Genomic DNA, 24996 nt, shown 5'->3' with positions numbered 1-24996 from the left:
TGTTTCAGAAATGTTTTTAGTTGTACCATTTATTTTAATAATACCTTAGGGAGATCAACTATATGGGGGGGGGCAGTGAGCGTGTAAGATTAGTATTAAGGCCCAGCCCTTGGGATATCTTGTTTGTTTCTTTATTTCTTTATTTTCCCTCTTACAGTCAGTTTTTTTAGGGGGATTCAAAGAGGGAAAAATTATACTATTGTCTTCCCCCTCCTACAGCGCCCTTTTTCTCTCTAGCAGAGATCTTCCATGTTTTGGTTAGGGCTATGGGTATACTTGAAATAACACAAAAACTACAATTAAACTAAATAAAACACAGAAAAAGTATAATTAAACTACATAAAACACAGAAAAAACTACAATTAAACTAAATAAAACAAAGAAAAACTACAATTAAACTACATAAAACACAGAAAAACTACAATTAAACTAAATAAAACAAAGAAAAACTACAATTAAACTACATAAAACACAGAAAAACTACAATTAAACTACATAAAACGAAGAAAAACTACAATTAAACTAAATAAAACACAGAAAAACTACAATTAAACTACATAAAACGCAGAAAAACTACAATTAAACTACATAAAACAAAGAAAAACTACAATTAAACTGCGTAAAACAGAGAAAAACTACAATTAAACTAAATAAAACACAGAAAAACTACAATTAAACTAAATAAAACGAAGAAAAACTACAATTAAACTAAATAAAACGAAGAAAAACTACAATTAAACTAAATTAAACTACATAAAACACAGAAAAACTAAATAAAACACAGAAAAACTACATAAAACACAGAAAATCCACATAAAACACAGAAAAAGTATAATAAAACATTTTCTTTCATTCAATTTTTTACAATTATGTCATTTACAAATTTTTTGGAACTTTTTCTTTTCAAATGGCGCCTTGATTTTAAATGCGCTATAAGTTAAAATATATTATAAATATGTAATGAATTTAAAATTTTTATTCTCTTTAACTAATTTGGGGAATGAACTTACTTTCCCAAATTCGGCTTCCCACAATGATTTGTTGGCATATTTCACAATAGAAGGTTTCTAATTTATTAACAATAACTTCCTCTTGTTGGGGTAAAGGTTCCCAATTAGCTTTTGAACCCTGGAATCATTAAATATCAAAATAATTAGTTAATTACCCTTAATTTCATTAAAAAAAAAATTAAAATAATAATATTTGCCTTTAGAAATGCTTCCAGAATTCCATAAGAAATATCCCTGACATCTTTGTTCCAATTTTTAACCTCCGTAGAGTTTAAAGCATAAACGGGAGGGGATTCCCTTAAAGACTCTGGTAATTAAAATAAAATTTAATTTTTATTTGTCTAACAGTAATAATTATTAGAAGAAAAAAATATATGGCCTAATTCATTTAAAACGTAATTAATTTTTAAATAATTTAAAGTATATTTAATTATTTATTTACTTTTCAAAATTCTATTTTCTATCCAACGGCATTGTTTTTTGGCATAATGTCTCGTGACACGTTTCATGCATTCTGTTCCAGTTTGGAAAAGCCTCTTTCCTTCGTCAGTTGATTTCTTGAAATCATCCAAAATTAGATAATCATGAAACTCTTTGAATCCAATTGATTGGAAAATTCCTCTCGTATAATCAGCATCTCTGATCAATTATTATTATTAATTAGTAACTAATTACAATATTTAAAAAAATAAAATAGAAAAAAATTAATTAGGAACTTATAAATTAATTAACAGCCATTAAATTTCTAATTAATTAAATTGAAACTTACCCACCATTAAGCAACCTATTGCTATTATATTCTGTGTGAAAATTAGACATCTCTTCCACTAAACCTCTTTTTATCATATCATCTACTCTGTCATCAATTCTTTTATTAAGAACTGACAAAAAAATTAATTAATTAAATGTAATTAAAACAATTCTAATTTATTTTTCCTTACCTTCAGTATCACACTGCACCCATAAAATTATAGAATTTGGAAATCGTAAAGGTCCACTGACGGAACAACCTCCACTTTGCATTTGTTGATCTTTAAGAAGTTTGGAATGCAATTTTCCCGTTTGTTGATAGACTTGAAGGCTCCTGAATAATAAATATGTTTTCTTTCGGAACTAATTTACACCTCATATTCTTACCTAATAACCTTTCTGCGGTCATTTGGGTGTAAACTAGACCCACGTTCCGCATCAACTTGTAATAATAAATTGTGTAAATCCATATTTGAAAAATTATCTAGTGCTGCCGGATTTATTGGGTTGGAAAGTATATCATTGATATTTTCTATGTTTGATTGTACATTTTCTCGCTCCGTATCCAAAATATTCTGACTAGTTTCATTCTTAAAAACGCATTTAAAAAATTACTTAAATTAGGGATAAGCAAGGGTTGAAATGTTAAATTCTTATCCAGGCCTACTTTTTCAACCGGAGACACGAGAAAGTCCCATAACAATGATTCAATGTAATAATTTGTTCCACCAACAATAACAGGCAATTTCTGTCTTTCATGAATTTCGTAGATCTTGGTTTAACGACTAATTAAGAAATTCTACTTTACTAAATGAATTAGAAGATATATCTAGTAAAAAAAGATACAAGGGGCAATGCTTGGTTTCGAAAATCAACAACAGTATAATTAGCCAAAGGTTCCACAAAATCTAACAAATGATGGGGTACACCTTCAGTTTCTTCTTCCGTAACTTTATTTGTTGTGATATCTAGACCTTTATAAACCTTAAGACAAAGAATTTCACATAAATACTAATTTATAAGAAACGCAGATGCAGAACTTCTTAAAATCAATGATGCTCCAGCCAAGGCCTACTACTCAGTCACTCACTTAACCATTATTTTCAGACTTACTTGCATTGAATCAGCGCTGATTATTTCTCCATTGAATTTCTTGGCAATTTCAATTCCTAATTTTGATTTTCCACATCCAGTAGCGCCCAAAACAAAGACGAGGGGCTTTAAAAACTGAAAATTTGACACAGACATTTTCCTCACAGCCAAACCAATGGAAGCCGCCATATTAATTTTTTTTAAAGAGCCCACGCATGAGCAGTTGCAAGTTTAGGCAGTGAGCACATGTACTCCCTGGTTTAGGGTCATTGTTGATAGTTTTGGTTTTACACGCTCTTTCATTTAATTCAAATGAACCATTAAATTTAAAAATGTTTCAAGACATTAGAGGGCAATGCCTAATTTGTAGTAAAATAGAATGAATTTTTGTAACAAAACAAAAATGCAAAAAGACAAGCTCCGATGCCGGGAATCGAACCCGGGCCTTCTGGGTGAAAGCCAGATATCCTAGCCACTAGACCACATCGGATATACAATGTATCTCAGTATAGACTAATTTGATCTTAATTTGTCTAAGTTGAATTTATATTATTTTAAACGATTATATCATTTAAATTTGGTATAATACCAATTTATTTTTTAACAATTCTTTCGCAAACTTAAAATGCATTGTAGTTTAAGCTTCACAACTTCTATACTTATTAAATTGTAAAACAAATTGATAATAAAGACCCGTATGCTGTTTGCATGGATTTCTAGAAAACTGAGTATAAATAGCTGAAGCGAAACAACGTTATTTGAAATGGTCCGGAGTTCAAGGGAATGTTCCCGCAAAAAACCAGTATGGTTAAATCAATAGATATGCTTTGATTACCCCGATGAGCGAATATGACCGTTTCTATTTTTATTAAATTTAGTTTATATCCTTAAGTAACGTTTCTTAAATAATATTATTATTTAGTCTCTTTACTATATTTTTTATTATAAAGTCGATGCCATGGGCTTCAAATGTCACAAAAGTGTATTAGAAAGGGTTCCAAAGTAATTGTAGGCGAAAGTAAACGTGGTATCTGATCTGGGTCGTCTTAAGTCACGTTTTGAAAAAATAAATTAACTTTTAAAACGAAATTGATTCGTACTATCTCTCGTTTGATGGTCATACGCGGTTGATTTATAAACGAAACATACTGTTGTTATGGAAACAAACTAGTATTGATCTGTTTTTTCCTGTATACCTTACTCGGCCTTCATACTACCATACTTTCGGAAGTACTTATAACGACCAGAAACCCAAACCCTTTCTCCATTTTCGCGCCGGAACTCGATTTTGAACGGAGTATGAATTAGTTATGACAGATTGACCGCGGAACTTTCTTCCGGTCCAATTAAAACCGAAAAGAACCGATAGTATTATCAAAATTGGGTCAAGTCGACAAAAAGAAAGGAGGTTACGACCCCCATGCTACTTGTAAGGAGATTTACTGGCAACTGACGTTGTCCATTACTTATAAATAAATGGGTTTTGATTATCTTTTCAGTCCCAATTAGGGAATCAAACGCGCAATAATGGATTTCAAAATCAATTAGTCGGAGGAGGTTTCGGATCGTACGAAGAAAAGAAGAAACGGTTAGCCGAAGAGCGAAAAAAAGAATATCAACTCTTCTTACAAAAGGTAAAGTTCTTTTTTTGGCGTTGTTAACTGCTAAAAGGCCTTATCTCGCAATAGTAGTAATTAGTAAAGTTACAACGTTCTGGCTATCGCTCTCTTTTCCGAGAGTGTGTTATAAGGGAATTAATGAAATTTTGGGATGGTACTTTAGAAAAATGAAGAAGAGGAGAAACGCAAAGAAAACCGATTACGTCAGCGTCAAGAAGTTCAACAGAAACAAGAGATGGACTATCGAGAAATGCTTAGACGCAAAAAGGAAGAAGAAATGCGATACAGGTATGCACTACTTATTGATATACCATAAGTTAATAAGATATATTCCATAAGTTTGTCACTGGTTACTTAAGGAACATATCTTATAAACTTACGCTGATACATACAAATACAAGCCTGACTGACAAATAAAATGCAAAAAATACTTTTGTAGAGACGTTAACGATTTCGGAGCTGTAGATTACGGGTCTTCCACTGTTAATAATTACGCTCAATTAAATAAATCCGAAAATCAGCTCGATTCTGCTCCTAACGAAAGCCCTTTCGCTAACAACGATCGTAGAACTATGTCCCAAAGAAGAGGCGGTAACGCCAATACTTATCTATCACCATCTCCGGGACAATTTGAAAGTAATAACTATTCAAACACATTCAACATATCAATCTAATTAAATTGATTTAATTTAAATTAGACCCCGATGGTGGTGATAGAAGACGCTCTAGGGTGTACAGCGCCATTCCTAATCTGGCCCCGTCTAACAATCACAACACTAACGGGTAAACTACTAATCTTTCGCTGCTCGGACTTGGAAGTTGGAATACCGCAATTTAATGGACGTTTTCTCCCAAATTGCTCAAAGATAAAAGCGTATTTTTCTTTTAGATCGCCACAAACCGAATCATATTCGCCAAGTTTCACTGAAAAAGAAGTTAAGAAAAGACCTCAGTAATTATAATCCATTACTTAATGATGTTAAGTAATGCATTAAGTACGATAATTAATTTAATTTTCTTGGCAGAGCGTTACCAGACAATCGCCCTCCATTTATGGACGAAAGTACTAGCAACCATAAGTAAATACCAATTAATACAACTACGATAAAAACCCACTTATCATAATTAAACCTAATCCACTTTAGGGCCTACCAACAAGTACAAATTCAAGTTGCGCCACCAGCTCCGCATACTAATGGAGGTAATTACAATTGCCTTCTTTTTTTACCAAAACTAAATTTACTTTTACAAGTCCCAACTGTCCCTATTGGTTTCGACTTTCCCTTGTAATTTTGCTTTTATCATTAAAGCCTCTACTACTACTTTGCAACAAGAACCAGGATGGTTAGGCCCTAAAGACGACAGCGTGACGCGTTCCACCCAAGGCAGCAACAACCCTAAAGCGGCCACTCAATACCGTGACGAGCTTCAAAAACAAGTAAGTCCTGTTAAAAAATTGGGGTCATCAAGAGGTGGGAGGCAAAAAGGCACCGAACCGTGGATGGCTAGTCCATTAGGAACAGTTTTAATTTGTGGGTTTTAATAACCCCCCTTGTAATTCCTAATGTATTATCGCTTTGGCGTTAAGAGGGGGGGCGTACAATTTGCAAATTGAACTAAGGTACCTGTGTGTTGTTGTACCTTGGAGAAGGGAAGTTTATACTGGAGTTGCATACTCTAAACAATGAATACTTCTAACGCGAGAGGGCCCTCCCAACGAGTGTCCGTGAAATGTACCCATGGTACACCGGTTTCAGGTTGGGTATAAGTCGCACTCAATGATACCCAAATTTGAAAACACGCTGGAATTTTTAAACAGCCACGGATGGTTCCCAAACTATACAACTCCAGTACCAAACTTCCCTCCTCCAAGGTTGTACCAAGAAGCGATATCTAGTTTACTAGGGAGAAGGTATAAATTGGCCACATTTCTAGCTTTATCTCCAGTCCAAACGTAGGTCCGGAGTTAATCCCCGCATCTCATTGGTTCTTGAAAACTCACGTCAGCGCGACGCGAATGACGACGAAAACTACGTATTTTTCGACTGAGGAGACGCGAAAAAGCCCGAACTCCTTTTACGTCCCCCCTTGTATTTTGAAAGGGGGGACTGGGACTATGGCGCGCGAATACTTAGGCATCTTAAACCTTCTCCCTAATAAACTAGATATCGCTTCTTGGTTGTACTTTGCAATTTTGTAGATCGAAGAAAAAAAGAGAAGACAGGAAGAAGCCAAGCGGAAAGAGAGAGAAGAAGAAGAGAAATTGGCCAAGAGAATCGAAGAACAGAGATTAAAGATGCAGAAAGAGTACGAAGAGGAAGTGGCAGCCAAGAAAAAGAAAGAGGAGGAGGTATGAGGGGAGAGACAGAGAGAGAAGGATGGGGAATCGGATTAAGGAATCGTAAAAGAATCCATTTCCAAAAGTGAAGGTATCATTTACTTCCTTCCTCAATTTACCAATTTTCGCAGGCTCAAAAGAAACACGAACTGCTGCTTCAAAAACAACGAGAAATGCAACTAGACGCGGATAACGATAGGAAACGTGCCAGACAAAACTATTATAACAAAAGAACCGCGGAGGAACCAGATACTGTAGGTGTTCAAAAAATTTTATCATCGCGCTCTTAAACGTATTCTATTTCACGTTTCTTTTAAAGAAATTCGAAACAATTGGCGCATTATCGCGGCAACGGTCCCCGCCTATTCCAACTTTGAGAAAAGCAGCCGTCGCGGAGGTCAATACGAGGTCAAATTCTCCTCCCATTCCCACACTGCGAAATAAGGAAATGGCACGATCTCAATCTCCCCCCATCCCAACTATGATAAATAAGTCTAAAGTTGCTGATAAAACGGATGTTAATCCTTCAACAACGAGGAAACCAAATACGGACAAACAAAGTGAAGAAATATTCACCGTAAAAAAGACCTACCTAATTTATAATTTACCTTCATCCGCAGACTTACAGAAAATTCCCAGCTTAGAAACTCCTCCGCCTGAAATAGTAGATGAAATTACGCAATTTCGTCAACAGCTCTTAAACGAAGATAAACAAGAGTTGGAAACTCAAAAGTTACTGCAACAGGTACATAAATATACAGGGTGTTCCAAAAAGGGTGGTACAGTTAGTTCTAGGGGCGACCTTTTGCCCTAAGGGTCAAAGTGTTTTATGGATGACCCCTTATGAAATCAGTACTGCCTTTCAGTTTCTTACGTTAATTTTAAGGGGTCATCCACAGAATTCGTTTACGGTGTCCCTTATTGCAATATGTCACAGTACCCTTAGGAAAACACGTATAAGATTGGTCGCTGCGCGAACACAATTAACCCTTTACATTTTAATTATTTCTAGTCGACCTACCGTGTTACCAGCAGCCATTTCGTCGTCGTGGAGGACCCAAAGACGTTTCCTTTGTTAGCGGCGAGTAACCTAAACGCGACCAATAATCACGTGACGACATCGATACCTCAAAAGGAAACAAACGCCATCGTGGCTAAATCGGAAAAGGCCAAATTGGATCGCTTAGGGGACACTTCCGCGATAATACCTCTGTCTAATTTGCCGAGAGGGGATAACGACAGCGTATCGCGACAGCAACCGGAAGTGAAACTTACCGCGGTCAAACGGGATATGAGCTGTCAGGTCTCGAGTCCAAAACAACCAAAGTAAGAAACAAAGTCTTTTCCGTTTTGTATTTTGTTTTCAATCCACTTTGCTTTTCATTTATTATTAATTATTATTATGTTGTTTATGTTATTATATATCACTCGTTCGCTGATATCTGTTTTTTTTTTGGGTTTGTTTTGATATATTAACAATAACGTGTATATATATGTATATATATAGCTCTATACTATCAGATACATTCAATTTGTTATAACATTTAAACAAATAGTTACAACTCTCGAATATATTATTTTTTTTTATATTCTTTAATATATTATAGGCGCCATTTCGGTTCAAAGTTCGCGCGAATTTATTCCCGCCTTTAAACTTTAGTTTAGTTACTACCAAATAAATAGCAGCAAAGAGCATAGGGAAGTTATTTCAAAAAACGTTGCGTCTAGGCGCTGACGTCACAAATGAAATATCTCAGTGCGCGAACTTTTTACCGAAATACTCTATAATGTCGTAAATAGATGCAAGATCTAGTTGGAAGGAATTTCTCGCTAAACGACATTAATTTAATTTAATTTAGATTAGTTTAACCCCATTCCCATAAAAAAAATTATTAAATTATCAGATAAAAGTACATGATTAATAATTAGTTTAAAAAGGAATTTGCTTTAGGATGGTTTATTTATGGGCTATTTCAATTAGACCTAAGCAGAGCTTTATATTAAAGGGCTCCTTCGAACCCTTAGACACATGGCCCCGCGGATTTCCATCCCCTCTTCATAGACGATCTTCCTCAACACTTTGCCCCACCGATTTCCGACCCCTAAGTAGTTCCCTCCTTGTTAACATCCCCCTTCTTTCACTCCCTCCCTCTGGTTAGGTAGGGGGGCTCGGAAATCCGCGGGGCCATGAGTCTAAGGGTCCGAAGGAGCCCTTTAAGGTTCCTTTAGTATCTACGTATAAGGCCTTATCGAGTATACCGCGAGTCTCTTAATGAAATAGTCCATAATTAAAAGAAAAACCCGAACTTAAGTTTAATCGCGGTTAAGTTAAATGTTAGTATTATGTTTTAAAAATGATTATTTTACCAGTAGTTACCTAAAAGACAAATAGATCAGGGAATTTTATGGGGTAAACGGGTGGTAAAGGTGTATTGGTGTGGGCGTGACCTTCTTCGACCCTAACGGGGGTCATAGGTGAGGAAGGTCGACTGCAACTGTTATCCGGGGTGCTCGGGGGAGGCAGCTTACCGAATATCTCGTTCAGCTTATTCTGCAGATCGACCGTCTAAGGCACAAAGAAAATTAGAAAATATAATATAATATACTTTATTGAAAATTAATTACTATTAAAACTAATATTAATTATAAACAAAACATGGTTTTATCAACGCCACCCTAAAGTAGAAAAATGATTTTGAGAATAGGTGTCCCATAGAACCCACCTTAAACCCCTTTTAAGATAGGAGACCATGTACTATACTTTGATACTTCGGGATAGCGTTGATACGTAAATACAGAACGCCAATACGGAATAAATTAGGATACTATAGCGGTGCTAGGCAAATTAGTTAAGTTACAACGTCGATGAATCGGAATGGAGGTTAGAGAACTATAGGAATCGGATAAGGGACCAACCACGATGCGATCTACGAGATATGAAAGATGAGGACGTACTTCTTCCGTTTTAGATGCCACCAATTCGTCAAAGGGCGTGTTACGGAACCTTTCAACCACTCTGAGCCTGTGCTCCGTTTGGAGTTCACGTCGGCTGTTTAGAGGCTCCAAAACTAACTTCTTAAGGGAATCAATAGTGATTTCTTCTTCCGGTTGTTTCTGAAATAGTTATATAAAAACCATCCCCCTCGATCTTATAGCTATCGTAGAAAATAATAAAAGCGACACTTAAGTACTTAAGGATTCCAAGTGACGCTTTTATGTTTTGCTGTTAGAGAAAGGTGTACTAACCCTTGTCATTCCCGGAGAGGAATTGACGCTGTCAACTTCGACGTTAATAGCGTTCAAATCACTAATACTGCGAGTGACTGTTATCTCCCCTGTTTAGAGTACACCATAAAAAACACTACTAAATTCATTGTTCTTTGGTCAATTATATTTCGCAGCGCAACTAACAAGCAAATCAACGAACTAGTTCGGAATTTAGCTAGAGAAGATACGCCAGCTTATCATCATAATTATCACTTTTTTTACGACTAAGGTACTTAAAATATATTCAAATTAAATATGATTATATCTTTTACCAGTGCGTTGTAATAATTAAAAGTTTATATATTAAAATGTTGCGTTTCTAAATTTTAATTTGGTTTGTAATAATTCCCCGAGTTTGGAACAAAATAGAGCGTATTTACAAAAGGAAATTGTATCTTACCCGAGCTGACGTTCCTGGGCACAAACGGATGTAGAAGTTTGGAGATGTCGTGTCCGGTGCTTTGTAACGCTTCCGATATGGCAGCCCGGTCAATAAGCAATTCCGTAGGTAATGGCTCTTCGAGGATAACTTTAACGCTGTCCCCATCACCGTCCAATTGGTCATCTTCCGGGAAAGATGACGGAAGCAAAAAGGGCGCCTTTTCTTCGCGAGCTTTGATCACCATTTCGATGTGCGAACACAACGGTGGAATGGCGGTTAGTTGGCCGACCAAAGAAATGATACTGGCCACTAAAGAATGAGTGTACGCTTTTTGAAGGGGGCTCAAGTTGATTCCAGTTGTAGTCGGTAAGTCCTGGATAGCTAAAGTTAGTCTAAGTAGTTCCATGATGACCTCTTCACTGCCCAATTCCAAGAAAATAAGGGCCAGACTGGTGTACAGGGATTTGAAGTGTTCCCTTTGGTTTGACGCGATCTGAACGTTCTCGTACATATGGTACAATATTTCGGGTCCGTTTTTCTTCATAAACATAACGTCTTGGCGACTACATTTTTCGTAATTTAGTTGAGGAAGGTGACCCACCCTTTATAACGCGTAAGTAATGAGATTGTTAAGCCTAGGACCGAGGAATACAAGTAAAAGATTAATCGTCTTACGTTGGTATGGTGAGTTTGTCCATATTATCATGTCGGTCCAATAAAGTATGGAAGATATGTTGCACTAGTAATCGGACAGCTGGGTCCGGAGCCAGTGACATTTTCAGCAACGGTTGTAAGAAGGAAGAGGGGAATGCCTGACCCATTTGAACCGTACGGTACTTGGTCCCAACCTAACAATAAATAAACCCCAAACTCTTCTTAAGCTCAAAAGCCCCCGGTATGGTTCTTCTAAGTTAGTTCTAATCACCTTCAGTAAACTTTTCAACAACGTTCTCTGCAGAAGCGTGTCGGTTCTCTGTTGGTCTTCCCTGGGAGGTGGAACTTTGTTCAAAATGAACATCATGATTTCGATTTTCTGATAATCGGGGAGATTATTCGCGAACTCGCCTACGTCGCGGAAATATCACGAGAAGTTAATATAGGTCAGAGCCTTTGGGTTTAGAGTTCAGGGCTGACGACGCTGTATTATTAATACCTAGGGCTATGATAGCGGCCTCTTGAAAATGCTGCTCGTCTTTTAGGACCGCTTCGTTCGTCGCTTTCGTTTCGATAGAACGTCTCAAGTGATTTAGAAGAGAGTTGAAAATGTCCAATACAGAAGGTCCTAACAGTTAATTTTTTAAGGATTGGGGTTAGTTTCAAGTAGTTAACTCCGTGGAAGAATTGGTTATATTCATAGTAAGACAGGGGAGGGGGATTAGCCTACCAATACTCTCGCTAGCAGCGATGGCAACGATATGCGAGAGGGCGCCAACCATTCCGGTCAAAACTTTGGCACCCCCCGTTTTGGACATATCATCCATATGGTTCATCAGGGCTTGAATGACCGAGAAAGAATACTGTGCCTGAATCGAGTACATAATGATTTTGAATGTTTGAACGGCGAAATCGTTAGGAACCCATAGTTGATGACTATCCAAATGTCTAAAAAAACATAATGAACCCGGAAATCCGTCCATTAAAAGTCTTTCGATCTACCTTGAAAGAATTTCAAGTAAGCCCACCTTAGGACGGGTCCCAGAACGGATAGTATATGTCCGAACGTGGCCCTTCCCATAAGTTGACGTAGACACATTTCGGCTAGTGACCAAGGGTGGCTTTCCTCTTGGGGCGTGTCCGTCGTTTCGGTTTGCTGACCACTGAACCCCGGAAAGTAATTATATTTAAATACGGTCTACGCGTATGCCCTAACAATTCAAGAGCGTCTGGGAGCATATAATTACACGCACACGTGATCTTGCATGTTGAAGAGCAATGAGGGGACAATTTTCTCCATGTGCATTTCGTCCCAAATATTGGCTTGCAAATCATCGCTGACCGTTTTGCGTACTACCCCTTGAAGACCTTTCAGTCCAGCTAATCTTAATCTTTATTATTTAAAATGGATAAACGTTGTCAACCTCATGCGGCTAATGACAATTGTACTTAATAAATCAATTACTAACTGGGTTCTAGTGTTCACATCAGGGTGACTACTGTGACACAAGGCTGAGAATTTAGAAACGAAAAAATCGTAACGTCTGTGGTATGAAGGGGTATCTTCCTCTATGTTGGCGAATTTGACAAACTAGAAATTCGTCCAATAATACCGCTTAAACCTAAATACCCTCTTATTTATTTTTTAAGTATAAATTTACGGATAGGGTGGCCATGAGTTGTAATTCGGCGTCTTGGCATTCGAGTAATCTTTGAACCATTTTCAAGAAACTTTCAACGAAGAGGTTGAGACACTGCGCGTGACAAGCTTGGAGTAATTGATCCATAGCTTCCATAGCAATTACTACGTATCTAATGTCATTGGATGGAAAAGGTCCAAGGTGTATTTTTAAGTCGCGAGAAATTAATTACGCCATATCGCCGCGTTAAATTTCGAGGTTAAAATTTTAAATACCCGTTCTTATGTCGGTGTATGTCCCGAGATACTTTCTGAGCCAAGTATTCGCCGATTCGGTCCAGTTTTTCGGGAGAGGAAAGGACGTAAAACATAAGTTTTTCCATGTTACTCCGTACGAGACCATCCTAAGTTCAACCATATTATAAATCGCGAAATTAGGAACCGAAACTGAAGTCTCGTGAAAATATAGACCTAAATTGGCATGGTATTACCAACCATAAAACTTCTCAATACTAATCAAATATTTAATTTTTATATAATAAAAAGAAGCGTTTGAGCCTCAAATTCTTAACTAGAAAACTGTTTTTGTCAAATAGGTTTTGAGGCAAACCAAGGGGGTATAATTTAGAAGTTCATAAAGTCACTTTTAACAAGAATCTTAATTAAATTTGTTCCAAACAATAGACCTTTTCGACGTAAAAAAAGGGGTAGGCAACCCTCAGTATCTCTGCGCATTTTCATGATACAAAATTACTACTGCGCAGGCGCCAAAAAGCGAGATGGAAGGCAATGTTTCGCCCCCCCCACCGGTGTCTTTCCCTCTTAGTCACATCGAAATGGTCAATTGACCTTAACGTTTAAGAACCGTTCGCGTGAAAATTAGCAATAATAATAAGAGAAAAGAAAACGTGACAATTACTTGAGGATTAGGCGGGAAAATGTTATCAACCAATCGTTTATAGCGAGGTCTCAGAGCCGAGCAACATCCGCAACAACCTGCAATATACAAAGAAATATACCTAAATACACCTCTGAACATTACCAAAGATACCAAACACTGCATATGCTAAGCATATTTGATATTAAATTGGACTTCTCAATAACTTATTCAGTTATATAGATAAACGTAAAACATATACTATAGATTTATCGATTTACAAAGCCTGCATGGGTGTTAAGGGTAATATCTCGCATTGTCCCCATCACCTGAGACTACATTAGGTAACGCTAAAATACTCTTCCACCTTCATCCTCTACTCTCAGGTCACGCTGACAACGAAAAATCGAGGGATCCAACACTCACTACTTTAATATTAACGGAACCAAGATAGTTTTTCATCGTGTCCGACACTTGAACTCCTCTACGGATAAGTTCATAAGATATGTTCCATAAGTGTGTCACTGGTTAATGAGAGCTCGTCATGAAGTGAGGTAGGCGAAACGTCATAGATTCGAGGTAAAGCGACGCCTGGTGAGGCGCTATCAAAGGCTTAGTACAGACTAAATAGGAAGATGGACCATGCAAAATTAACCGAGTGTAGGACTTCAATTCTCGCTTGTCGTTTTCGAACTAGCTCTCATTACGAAGTATAGGTAGTGACCAAGGTCTGTATATGAGCAAAAAATTGCACTATGGGTAGTGACATACTTATGGAACATACCTTATAAACTTATGTTCATACTAACACAAATTCGAGCAGTAATCCATTACTGACGACAACTCCCAGCATGCACCGCTTCAAATTAATATTTCAGAGAGACTTAGGGCCAACAAGATCATTCCAAACAAATAAATAACTAATAAGAGCTTGAAGAGTGAGTTTGCCTGCAGCCCAGAATGAATCCAAAACACTTTTGCGACGGTACTTAAGTAGCGTTTTACCGTTTCTACTACAGCTTTACACCAGGAGCATCGCCCCCACGACACTCTAAAGGCTAAAAGCTATAAAGCTTAAGCTAGGCGCGGGGATCGATGAAGCTCCTGGGTACTTGCATATGAAAGAAGTAAAAAATATGTCAACGTCATTTAATGGTTAAATCGCCCGGTTAGAAATTTTGTCCAAAAATAAACCGTCGCGAAATGACAGAAAATTTTTACTCTCTGAGATTGCGGTACGTTTATATATACGTTGATACCGAAGTATATTAAATAGAAGTTATCCAATTTTGCTACAGAATACCGCAAAAATATATATTATTTTTACTTCAAAATTCGACGAACTGTATCGTTATTATATTTCAGGTTGATTTCACGAGAAAAAGTTAATATGTCTTACTAAATTTTATCAGAAGTACCTATATATTACTTCTCTTCGAGAGAAGTGTACCACGAAAGCGGCCAGAGCAATTGTAACACGATTATTCCCAACATCAAAATGCATTTGGAGCATACATATTTACTAAAAACCGAATGACTTACGCGATAAATAGTTCTCTTATCAGTTTGGTGAGCGGGAGAGAAAACAAAAATGGTGAGTCTACGTAACTAAAGAATTAGGAGGATACGGAGTGCCATCCTTCTTCTATTATCCCCTTCTGATTAAATACAATTCTTTGCTTATATTGCAAACCGTGACTGGCTCGAAAACGCGTTAAGGCAATGGAAATCACGTGATACAAGCACAAAATTATTCCTCCCAGCACCCGTCAAATGTTATAAACAGATACAAATATTAAAGAGAACCATTACTGCAAAAATCGAAAGAAAAAACTAACTGTATGTATATAAACAGACCCAGGGAAATTAAAACATGTTCGTGTCTCTTTATCATTGACCTTCGGAGAAACACAATGTTAAAAGTTCCACAACCTTAATGTCAATGACTCCTCACGGTTTAGACTTTAGTTTCCATATTTTTACGTAAACGATAATGAAGCTATAACCGTGGGCTCATTTTGTTATTCAAGTTTCACAACGACAAGCTAACGGATTTTGGGAGTTAAAGAGTTAGGGAGTGGATGGCATAGTAACAAACACCTCCTGTAAAACCGGATCCAAAAGGTAACGTTTCATTTAAATATAGTGTAAATGTCATTCGTCTTTACGCAATATTTTTAAAATAATAAAAAGTGATCCTCCACCCAAAAATAATATATTGCAAAAGAAATAAGAATGATTTATTTCATATTGCGGTGTTGATGTACCGGTTGGAAGAGGCAGGAAAAATTGTATCTGTAAAAGGACTGACTTAAATAATAGCATAAGTTTATAAGATATATTTCATCCATAAGTATGACGCTACCTATACTTCGTAATGCTAGAGACTTGCAGAATGCTTGCAGCAAGAAGTGATATCTAGTTTATTAGGGAGAAGGTATGTCTAAGTATTCGCGCGCCATGGACCCAGTCCCCCTTTTAAAATACAAGGGGGACGTAAAAGGAGGCCCCGGGCTATTTCGCAGCCTCTCCTCAGTCGGAAAATACAGAGTAATTTTCGTCATTCGCGTAGCGCTGACGTGGGTTTTCAAGAACCAATGAGACGCTGGTTGTAATTTGGAGGCGGGGATTAACTCCGGACAGGCTACGTTTGGACTGGAGAAAAAGCTGGAAATATGGCGTATTTATTCCTTCTAATAGTAAACTAGATATCACTTCTTGTCTCTAAGTCTTTGACAGTGCCTCATGCACCAGGCGTCGCTTTACCTCGAATCTATGACCTACCTCACTCACTTCATGACAAGCTCCAGTTTGTAACCAGTAACAAACTTATAATGGAACATATCTTATGAACTTATGATATTAGGTACAAAGCTACAAGCGAAAACTGGGACATTAATTTCACTTTAGTATGACCGATTTTCAGGATACTTCTTTTCCGGGTTACATCCATCAGAGAGAGCGGATGTAAACCTTAATATAACGGCTCTATCTCTTTCCTTCGCTAGCATCCTAGGAAGTAAACTGTGTTCCTAATAGAAATCATTTACATTCTGTCCCTATTAAGGTTGCAACAGGCAACGGAAGAATCCTCTACGGGGAGTTGAGGATGATAATAAAGATAAGGTCCTGACGTCAAAACGGTTTCATTATCATATCAACAGACCGTCAACATCAACTACTCGAAAAGGCAAATTATGAAAAATGGACTCGTAACCCGAATCCGCCATTCGGAAAGACTCCTTTTGTTATTTAAATTAAGGCATTATCTAAGGATGGGTGCGTTTTAACGGGTGTAAATTTAAACGAAAGGTACGAGCCGTTAAACGGAAATGACGTATTTACAAGCGACGAAGGATTTTAATTTATGAAATTTATTCAAATATGAGAAATGGTTGGGGTCAAGACTTCTATAATTATTATAACATATTACTCAATTGGTATGCAAAGGTAATTCAACCACTATCATAAGTTTATAAGATATGTATGCCACTACCTCCTATACTTTGTAATGCTAGAGAATTACTAAGAGCTAGTTCAAGAACGATGGAAGCGAGAATTGAAGTCCTACACTCGGTGGTTAATTTTGCAGGACTTCCATCTTCTCCTATTTAGTCTGTACTAAGCCTTTGATATGCAGCGCCTCACCAGGCCTCCCTCGCTTTACCTCGAATCTATGAACTACCTCACTTACTTCATGACAAGCTCCAGTTTATAACCAGTGACAAACTTATGGATGGAACATATCTTATGAACTTATGCTACTTACTATATATCGGTATTGAGGATAAAAACTAGGCAAAGTGCCTATCAAATTGTTTATAAAAATTGTCCCTAAACGCGATAAATTTGGCTACCCTCTCTTTAAAAAGACGTTCCGTTTGCCAATATTTGAGTATCGAACGGATGAGAGACGTGCCAAGGAAATTTCATTTCGCTTGAATACCCCAAAAAGACTCAGCACGCGCACCTTTCTGGGTGCACCCCCTAGCTCTTATAGATCGAGAGTTAAAAGGCCTGGTGTGTGTATCTCGATTTAATGCCTCTCCAGGTTATTAATCGACGAAGCGTGATGATCCCTATACGTCGTCGTCCTTCTCAAAAGCTCCGCGACTTAAAACCGTCACCGATTAAGCCCTTTGTCGACAAACCCGGGGACACACACGGGAAGAGGGAGATTCTAAAAATCGAGTTCCTAGTGCCCCACTTATCTCACACTCTATTCTTCCGCGTAAAAGGTTTGTTGCAAGGGATGCTGGACAAAACAATGGGATCCACGTGAAGAAGGAGGACGGAGGAAAATAAAATGGTACAGTAGTCGAGGTGCGCTTTACCCTAATTTGTTAAGAAACTAACCTAATCCGTTTTATACCGAGATTGAAACAATGAAGTCCATCATTTCTTGTCTTTCTTAACCCGAAATAAAATCACCGTGTACCCAAGATTCCTTCTAAGGAATTAATAAAGAAATGTTTATCATGCCGTCATCTGTTAAAAGACACGTGGAAACCTTCAGGGTGTCGTAGCTCTATTGCGAGAAAAATAAAATAAGAAACTTTTTATCTTAAAAGGGTACTGATAATTAATAGTCGTGGGACGTTTCACGGAGATAAAGTACTACAACAAGCCAAATTAAGGAGCAAAAAGAACTTACACTGGTAGGGAAGTAGAATCATGGTAATGTCTAACATGTTTCGGATCGAGAGAATCTTTAACAAATTCTTTCAGACTCTAGTTACTTAGTAGATTAGATCTCGCGGCATTGCAATTGCATCTTTGCTTCATCGAAATTCTAGTCAGACTGTGTGACTGACTACAAGAGCTAGACAATGTGGCTCCCTTATTCCAATTCAATTATTCATTCCCCATCCCTAGCATTACGTCATTCATTCGAATGATTCGCGTAGAAAAATAAAAAACTATATTTACCAAACTACGAATGTGCAAACTCAAAGTATAACGTGCTAGGTTATGATTCATAGCAACAGGTGAACACATAATTATAATTCCCCTAACTCTAATTATCATTTTGGTTCGAAATTTATTCAGTTGATTGTACCATTATGTCGAATGTTAAAACACTAGGAGGATAGATACCATTTACACCAGTAGGCCAGGATACTTGGCGGACAAAATGCATCACCTAGTAGCCTCGCCTCCTGGTGTAAATGGTATCAATTCTCCTAGTCTGAAAACTACGTATAGTTTAATTTACTAAAATTCCTTCAGTTTTTGATGCAAGTTGCGAAAGACAGTATTTACAATCCCGAAAATGTCTGCCAAAACCCCTTTAAATCTTTGGTCAATATTTTTAAAAGCTTTTATTATACTTAGGCATTAAACATCGCATCTCAATAAAAACTACTTTTACTGTCCCCCTAAGTATGAAAAGCTTTACGATGACCAGTTCATAACGTAATATTTAGAAGGTCATAAAAAGAAATATATATCCTAAGATTTATTGGCGTGACGTCCTGTCCAATCTTCCACGATTCTTGTTCCAACCCAAGGTCAAATTAACAAATTAATTACAGTTAAAGGTTAAACGGAGTCTGCTTGCATAATTAAAGCAATATCCGGCGAACAGCTATGGCCCTCCCACGATATTTCCAAAGACAATAAGTAAAGGTCTAATACGGATGTATAATAAAAGCTTTCCACTTTTCGTTCGTCCATCCTTTGTTGCGGAAGTCTTTCAGAATTTTGGTTTTGGAAGATACTGTTTCTTTTAAGATTTATATAAAAGACCAGACTGAATCGCTTTAGGCCTATACAGTCGGGGCTCTTTGTCTGCAAAAAAGCCCCTTTTTTAAACCAGACAGGATTAGGTCAGAAGTTCACAAATGGATGTTATTTTTGGTTTGAATTTGGGTATAGTCCTCGATTATATATAAAGCAAATTCAACAAGGAGTATTGATACCATTTACAACAGGAGGAAAGGCTACTGATTGATAACATTTACACTATAGGAGGAAAGGCTACTGATTGATACCATTTACACTATAGGAGGAAAGGCTACTGATTGATACCATTTACACTATAGGAGGAAAGGCTACTGATTGATACCATTTACACTAGGAGGAAAGGCTACTGATTGATACCATTTACACTATAGGAGGAAAGGCTACTTGGCGGACAAAGTGCAATACCAAGTAGCCTCGCCTCCTGCAGTGTAAATGGTATCAATCATCCTAGTCTGAAAAGTTTAAAACCAAAATATCCCTTTATTTATTAATAGCGTGCAATTATTTATTTCAAAAAAGGACTTTTAACCAGGAAACCATCTTCTATTTATTTAACAGGAGAGAGCACTTATATGCGGTTCTGAGAAGTAAGATTTAAAAATAACGAACGAAAAGTTCATCTACTACTTCTTCTTCTACACACCAGGTCAAACTAATAGCCAGCCCATCGTATGTCTGTATATACGATGCAGCTAAAAAATCTGCTTAGAAATGGTCACAGTCGTCCTTATTATAAAAAATATGAAAAAAACCCCCAAAAATATTATCTTTTTCAAAAGATGACACAAAGCCTCAAAAATATCTAGACAAAAGGATTATATTACGGTAATACGGATGTCTAGGGATGATGTTAGTAGCGTATATCACCTAGCAACGCTATTTCAATTCGAATAAGAAGAACACTGAGAAAGTAGAGGAAGGGAAGTAAAAAAGAGGAAGTAAGAGTTGCTAGTGTTCTTTCCATGAAGGGATTTAGTACTTTTTTTGAAGGAAAATTGCGGAATGTTGGAGATAACCAAAAACCACGCAAACTTAAATCTTTTTTCTTTTTCTTCAAAGTTTCTTTTCTACGAAACGAATTTGAATCTCAAAGGAGTAATGAATTTTTTTTGGTTCTGGTGCTGCTGACATGTTGTAAGAAAACTTCAACTTTATGTCTTTGAAATAATAAAGACCTAAAGATTTAAATCTACCCAAATCTAATTTAAATTTGTAATTTACGTACAATTCAGTATTTTCGTAATTGGGTTACAGCTATTCACGATTTTATAAGCAATTTTAAATAAATCCAAGAGGGATTGGAAAAGATAAGTTTTTGTTATTCAAGAAAGGGCGGGAAATGCTTAAAGGATCGAGATTTAATCCTTTGATTTTCTTAAATGTATATTGTCGCGAGACAAGTTTAGAAAGATCTTAAGGGAAATTTGAGAGATGCTCTTTGTTTATTGGGTCACATTTTCTACCCCCCCCCCCTCCCCCGGGGAAGGAGTTCAACGACCGATTGTGTTAAGAATAAAAATGGCTTAACATATCAAACTTAAATTAAATTAAATTAACAAGAAACATCAGATTTATTCCATGAATATTGAATAAAACCAGGAATGCATAAAGTTAATAAGAATCATTGTGCATCCCCATATATATCTTGTTAATTCCTAGGCATGTTTTGTGCGCCGGGCTTGAGAACTTGCTATACGTCACTCACGTCTCATAATTGGGATATCTTTCTAACTGCGATCTCATTGGTTAGCACTTGGTGGTAGCAACGCGAGGTCAAGAGGGCACGCAATGTGCAACAGGCAGCGAGATAAATTATTTGCCAGATAAAATTCATCATATATTGCGATTAGTTTAGCTCTTCTGACAAAATTGGCCTAGTTAAGTTTGAGAATCATTCCTTTTAGATGTATGCATTCCAGAAGATTTGAACTCATAATTGGATTAGCCTTTACAGTCGTTCAATATTCACTGGGAAATTTAATAAATTCAACAAGATGTTGAAAGGCTTCAACCAGTCAGACTTTTCTAAACTAAATTTTAACTTCACTTTAGTTTGGAAGGATTGCTGGTCAATCCAACGGGCAAAAATTTACTTGTCATAGAAGTAGGCCTACATCTACCAGGTTCGAAAAATTAGGCTTTACAAGCAGAATCAGGCCACAAAGAGAATAAAAAAATAAAATGGAATAGAAGTTTGTGTGGGCCCTATTTCCGATCGATATTAAACAGAAGTAGAACCCCTCATAGCGGGGCTTTTTACCAAATTGGATCAAACGATAAAAACGGTAGCCTTTATTTACGGCTTTTAAAAGGCCAAAGAGATGATGGATGGCTCTTCAATTGCTAAGACTAAATTCAAATATTTGCGATGCCCTTACTTATTAATGATTACGTCAAACTGATTGAAATTAGTCGCATCCTGTGACCCTATTCTATAATAATATTTTCGGGTTTTACCAACATTAGCACTAGTTAAGATTAGGTTAACATCATGCTAAACATTCGTTCCATTTAAAATGAAGAATTTTTACGCATAGTAAAAGAGTACTTCAATTTTGTAAAGTTTGGTCACAATGAACTTTGGTAAGAGGGTCAACACGCGGTCTAAGGAAACAAACTGCAAAGCAAGAAACCCTTCAAATCGCTAATGAATATAACCCTTCTTTAACTATAACACTTACTATTTAAATAATAATTAAGTTACTAGGTGAGAGTGGTATAGTTGAATTGACTTACAGTCAGGAGGGTCGCATCGGTTCCAGAGTGACGTTAACCAGCTGGACTCGACGCAGCAGCGCAGACCGCCGCCACCATTTATACTCATGTCTAAAAACCGAAACGACTCTCGACCTCCTAGGCCTACTACTTAATAATAAGGGTCTAATAACAACCGCTACAAGTCCTGCCTCGGCCAGGGGATGACCAGGAGGGGACGACGTTTTACAGCATTAAACGCTTGCCGAGTTTCCAAGCGGTCAGTAGCGAACTTAATCCGACCGGAGGTCGGACAATTTCATTCCCGATAGTGGCCAGTTGTTGGCTCAAACTCTTTTCGATCTGCCCCTTCATCTCGCTCTATTTTTTAACCCGAAACTGGGATAAAATCGGTTGAAAACTTTCAATCAAAGATACTGGGTTAACGCGGAAAAACCAGAGAAAGGTATCTCCCCCGGTTTTATCTATTAAGGCGCGAAAAAGGGGGCTGTCCCGCAATGCAGTGGCTTCTGTGAATAGCGCGTTAAGCTTTTCCGCGGCTCTTCGTTCGGACCCTCCAAAGTTTCTCAAAGACCTTTCTCTCTCAGCCGCTCGCGAAATGTTAGTGGAGAATACTAGTACTACTCTGGTAAACTCGAGATTAAAACGGACTGGACTTCTCCGACGGTTAAGGTTTCGAGAATAGTAGCTGGTGGTGGTGGTAAAGGAAGGAAGGCTGGAAGGGATCCGAAATATACGGGCCAAGAGAAAACCTTAAAGCGCTTGCGTCATTGCCTACAATTCAACTCTCTCTCTCTCTCTTTCTCGTCTCCTCTCTTTACTTATTTTCTCCTATCTGAAAAGGCTGGGAATCTCGGGATCGATTCTATCCCTCCCCCCCCCCTTAACATCTTTCTTGCCACCCGCCCGTCGAAGGCGATTGAGTTTTAGTAGCCGTATAAGTGAACTTAGAGAACCAGAGAACCAGAGAAAATTAGCACGCGATAAACTAATATTGAATGCTCTCTTCGCGCACAGTTATATAGTTAGGGTTATTATCTTATTCAATATTTACGGAATTAGTGTTAAAGTCGACCTTTTATACAGAAAGGTCACGAGTTAATTTTTTGGGGCAATTTATGTTAAGCTTAAAAGATAATTACCTCAAATTTAATATTAATAATAATTGTTATATAAAAACGGTTATACTATATTTTGTGCAAATTAAATTTTCTTTAAACGTAAGAACCTTGAGAACGCCTTCATTATCTAACGTAATCTTTCCAGCAATACAGAACCGCGCTTCATTTCGGTAAGGATTGCATAATTTTTGGGTCAGAAAATTCATTCATTATACGCCGTCTAATAACTAAGTAAGTGAAATTATAATTTAAAGCTTATCTAAAATAATTAGGCAATTGTTTGCGTGGCGTATTACACCTACAGCATCATAATTTGACTTTTAAATGTGTTTTCGTAACTTATATCGCCTATGTAGTAGTCTCTCCATAGTAGTCTAGTCCGACTATCCGAGTCGTTCAGTTTATGCTTTTAAGCCTAAAATCTTTAGCTCCGAAATGGAAAACGATGCTAAAACTTGCGAAAAGGTAAAACAAAACACTTACTGGTCAAAACAGGCATGGTCTTCTTTAAAATTGCCGCTTAATCACTTCCTCAATCGAGTAATTAAGTTAATTACAGAACATAATTCGTTATCCCTTTGACTTAAGCCTTGGCTTTCCCTTTGGGCGTAGCACAGTTAACACTTATCTCGCGCACATTTCAGAAACCGAGATACTTTAGTGACATTGTTTAGTTGTTGAAAATAATTTAGGTGTACAATCAACATTAATTTCGCGATAAATTTGACTTAATTCTTCCTAAATACGAATTAATTTAAATGTACTTCCTTCGAGGAAATACCCAGTTTTTAGAATGATCGAGCAGACGATCAATCGCTTAGTAACGTGTTGTAATGCCGGTAGGTGACGGTCGAGGCCTACGCTAAGGGATCATACATAAATCACCATTTCCAAAATTTGAAAATTGGCGGGAAAATGGTTTATGGTTAAAAAATTGGCGCATTTTTTACTAATTTCTTACGACCCTCCAGTACCTGTATAAACGGAATATATGTTATTTTTCCTTTCAGTTTGGCAATATGAAAGTCGTAGACGCCATAAAACTTTTTCAAACCCACCAAAAGTACTTTGCATCCTCCGTTCTTCAAAAGGTAAGTTTTGTATGGTAGCCCAAAGCAGCGCCATTTTAGGGAAAATTACAAGTAAATTCTCATAAACCTGCCAACAGCTTAAGGTTGTGAGCGAGGACAAGGGAAAATGTGTCATGGAGTTAAAAGTGGAGGAGGTATAATTCAGCCTAAAAACGTTTCAAGTAACGAACGTTTGCAATTAAATTTTAAATTTAAACCAGGACCACCAAAACATGTTTGGGTCTTTGCACGGAGGTCTTACAGCAACGCTAATAGACGTCGTGACATCTATAGCTCTACAAACAGCCAATCCCTCCAACCCAGGAGTTAGCGTTGACCTGAACATAACGTGAATAAAATACTATACCTGCATTGAATGCTTGCGCAATACTATAGGGCCTTAATGTTTTCCTCAGGTACATGACGGCGGCCAAAGTGGGGTCCACCATCTTGATCGACGCCCAAACTCTTAAACAGGGCTCTAGAATAGCATTTTTATCATGCGACATTAGGGACAAGGATACTGGGAAAATGATCGCCCAAGGTCGTCATACTAAGTTTATTGGTTAGCCGTCTAATTTGCATTCAATTTTCGTCTCACATTAATGACATACAGTCCGTTAATTAATTGTATATAGGAAATTACGAACCCAGGGTGAAATCTAATCTATGACGAATAAATAAAAAAATAAATAATTTTTGAAAAACTAGTTTTGG

The 24996-nt window shown here is 37.2% G+C and overlaps 4 protein-coding genes and 1 non-coding gene across 7 annotated transcripts; 2 read left to right on the top strand and 3 right to left on the bottom strand.

The window, feature by feature from the left end:
- Positions 1–827: 827 nt before the first annotated feature.
- On the bottom strand, positions 828–3060 carry LOC149717806 (tRNA dimethylallyltransferase). The gene is made up of 10 exons (XM_089840757.1): positions 2874–3060; positions 2607–2744; positions 2428–2532; positions 2148–2350; positions 1952–2094; positions 1780–1891; positions 1453–1649; positions 1208–1317; positions 1011–1128; positions 828–930 (listed from the first exon to the last, which is right to left on the bottom strand). The coding sequence occupies exons 1-10, from the start codon at positions 3039–3041 to the stop codon at positions 854–856; spliced, it is 1371 nt and encodes a 456-aa protein (XP_089696883.1). The 5' UTR covers positions 3042–3060; the 3' UTR covers positions 828–853.
- Positions 3033–10406, top strand: LOC149717804 (uncharacterized). The gene is made up of 16 exons (XM_089840748.1): positions 3033–3654; positions 3803–4281; positions 4352–4486; positions 4635–4759; positions 4911–5107; positions 5170–5254; positions 5361–5423; positions 5497–5550; positions 5617–5672; positions 5782–5909; positions 6672–6821; positions 6941–7063; positions 7129–7369; positions 7430–7554; positions 7822–8135; positions 10211–10406. Exons 2-16 carry the CDS (start codon positions 4273–4275, stop codon positions 10302–10304), a joined length of 1899 nt encoding a protein of 632 aa, XP_089696874.1. The 5' UTR covers positions 3033–3654; positions 3803–4272; the 3' UTR covers positions 10305–10406.
- TRNAE-UUC (transfer RNA glutamic acid (anticodon UUC)) lies at positions 3271–3342 on the bottom strand. The gene has a single exon. It is a non-coding gene; the product is annotated as a tRNA-Glu (tRNA).
- Positions 8139–24041, bottom strand: stmA (Protein EFR3 homolog stmA). 2 transcript variants are annotated; one of them, XM_089840738.1, is made up of 15 exons: positions 23693–24041; positions 13671–13747; positions 13028–13155; positions 12774–12924; positions 12582–12703; positions 12366–12503; positions 12141–12275; positions 11843–12060; positions 11612–11740; positions 11384–11523; positions 11134–11306; positions 10477–11060; positions 10056–10144; positions 9765–9923; positions 8139–9375 (listed from the first exon to the last, which is right to left on the bottom strand). In XM_089840738.1, exons 1-15 carry the CDS (start codon positions 23706–23708, stop codon positions 9187–9189), a joined length of 2448 nt encoding a protein of 815 aa, XP_089696864.1. In that variant the 5' UTR covers positions 23709–24041; the 3' UTR covers positions 8139–9186. The 2 variants fall into 2 exon arrangements, with proteins under 2 accessions (XP_089696864.1, XP_089696862.1); XM_089840736.1 differs by lacking the exon at positions 23693–24041 and adding an exon at positions 22110–22756.
- LOC149717802 (acyl-coenzyme A thioesterase 13-like) lies at positions 23051–24987 on the top strand. 2 transcript variants are annotated; one of them, XM_089840770.1, is made up of 6 exons: positions 23051–23440; positions 24220–24300; positions 24378–24434; positions 24501–24628; positions 24696–24844; positions 24918–24987. In XM_089840770.1, exons 2-6 carry the CDS (start codon positions 24229–24231, stop codon positions 24950–24952), a joined length of 441 nt encoding a protein of 146 aa, XP_089696896.1. In that variant the 5' UTR covers positions 23051–23440; positions 24220–24228; the 3' UTR covers positions 24953–24987. The 2 variants fall into 2 exon arrangements, with proteins under 2 accessions (XP_089696896.1, XP_089696895.1); XM_089840769.1 differs by lacking the exon at positions 23051–23440 and adding an exon at positions 23551–23674.
- Positions 24988–24996: the final 9 nt, after the last annotated feature.

Source organism: Phalangium opilio, unplaced genomic scaffold (genome assembly GCF_054372755.1).
Source record: "Phalangium opilio isolate 3A_F unplaced genomic scaffold, DU_Popi_V2 ptg000003l_1, whole genome shotgun sequence".
Lineage (NCBI taxonomy): Eukaryota > Metazoa > Arthropoda > Arachnida > Opiliones > Phalangiidae > Phalangium > Phalangium opilio.
Note: the sequence above shows the minus strand (reverse complement) of the source record. Positions and strands in the feature narration are given on the sequence as shown.

Excerpts from the sequence above, each read along its gene's own strand:
- LOC149717806 (XM_089840757.1), bottom strand. The coding sequence starts at position 3,041 with ATGGCGGCTTCCATTGGTTTGGCTGTGAGGAAAATGTCTGTGTCAAAT. Across the intron at positions 2,095-2,147 it reads GACCGCAGAAAGGTTATTAG|GAGCCTTCAAGTCTATCAAC; the intron begins GTAAGAATATGA and ends TTTATTATTCAG. Across the intron at positions 1,318-1,452 it reads AGAAAATAGAATTTTGAAAA|AGTCTTTAAGGGAATCCCCT; the intron begins GTAAATAAATAA and ends TTTAATTACCAG.
- LOC149717804 (XM_089840748.1), top strand. Across the intron at positions 5,673-5,781 it reads AGCTCCGCATACTAATGGAG|CCTCTACTACTACTTTGCAA; the intron begins GTAATTACAATT and ends TTATCATTAAAG. Across the intron at positions 6,822-6,940 it reads AGAAAAAGAAAGAGGAGGAG|GCTCAAAAGAAACACGAACT; the intron begins GTATGAGGGGAG and ends CAATTTTCGCAG.
- stmA (XM_089840736.1), bottom strand. The coding sequence starts at position 22,197 with ATGAGTATAAATGGTGGCGGCGGTCTGCGCTGCTGCGTCGAGTCCAGC. Across the intron at positions 12,925-13,027 it reads ATACACCGACATAAGAACGG|ATACGTAGTAATTGCTATGG; the intron begins GTATTTAAAATT and ends CAATGACATTAG. Across the intron at positions 11,307-11,383 it reads TGTTGAAAAGTTTACTGAAG|GTTGGGACCAAGTACCGTAC; the intron begins GTGATTAGAACT and ends ATTTATTGTTAG.
- LOC149717802 (XM_089840769.1), top strand. The coding sequence starts at position 23,645 with ATGGAAAACGATGCTAAAACTTGCGAAAAG. Across the intron at positions 24,435-24,500 it reads TGGAGTTAAAAGTGGAGGAG|GACCACCAAAACATGTTTGG; the intron begins GTATAATTCAGC and ends AATTTAAACCAG. Across the intron at positions 24,845-24,917 it reads TCGTCATACTAAGTTTATTG|GAAATTACGAACCCAGGGTG; the intron begins GTTAGCCGTCTA and ends AATTGTATATAG.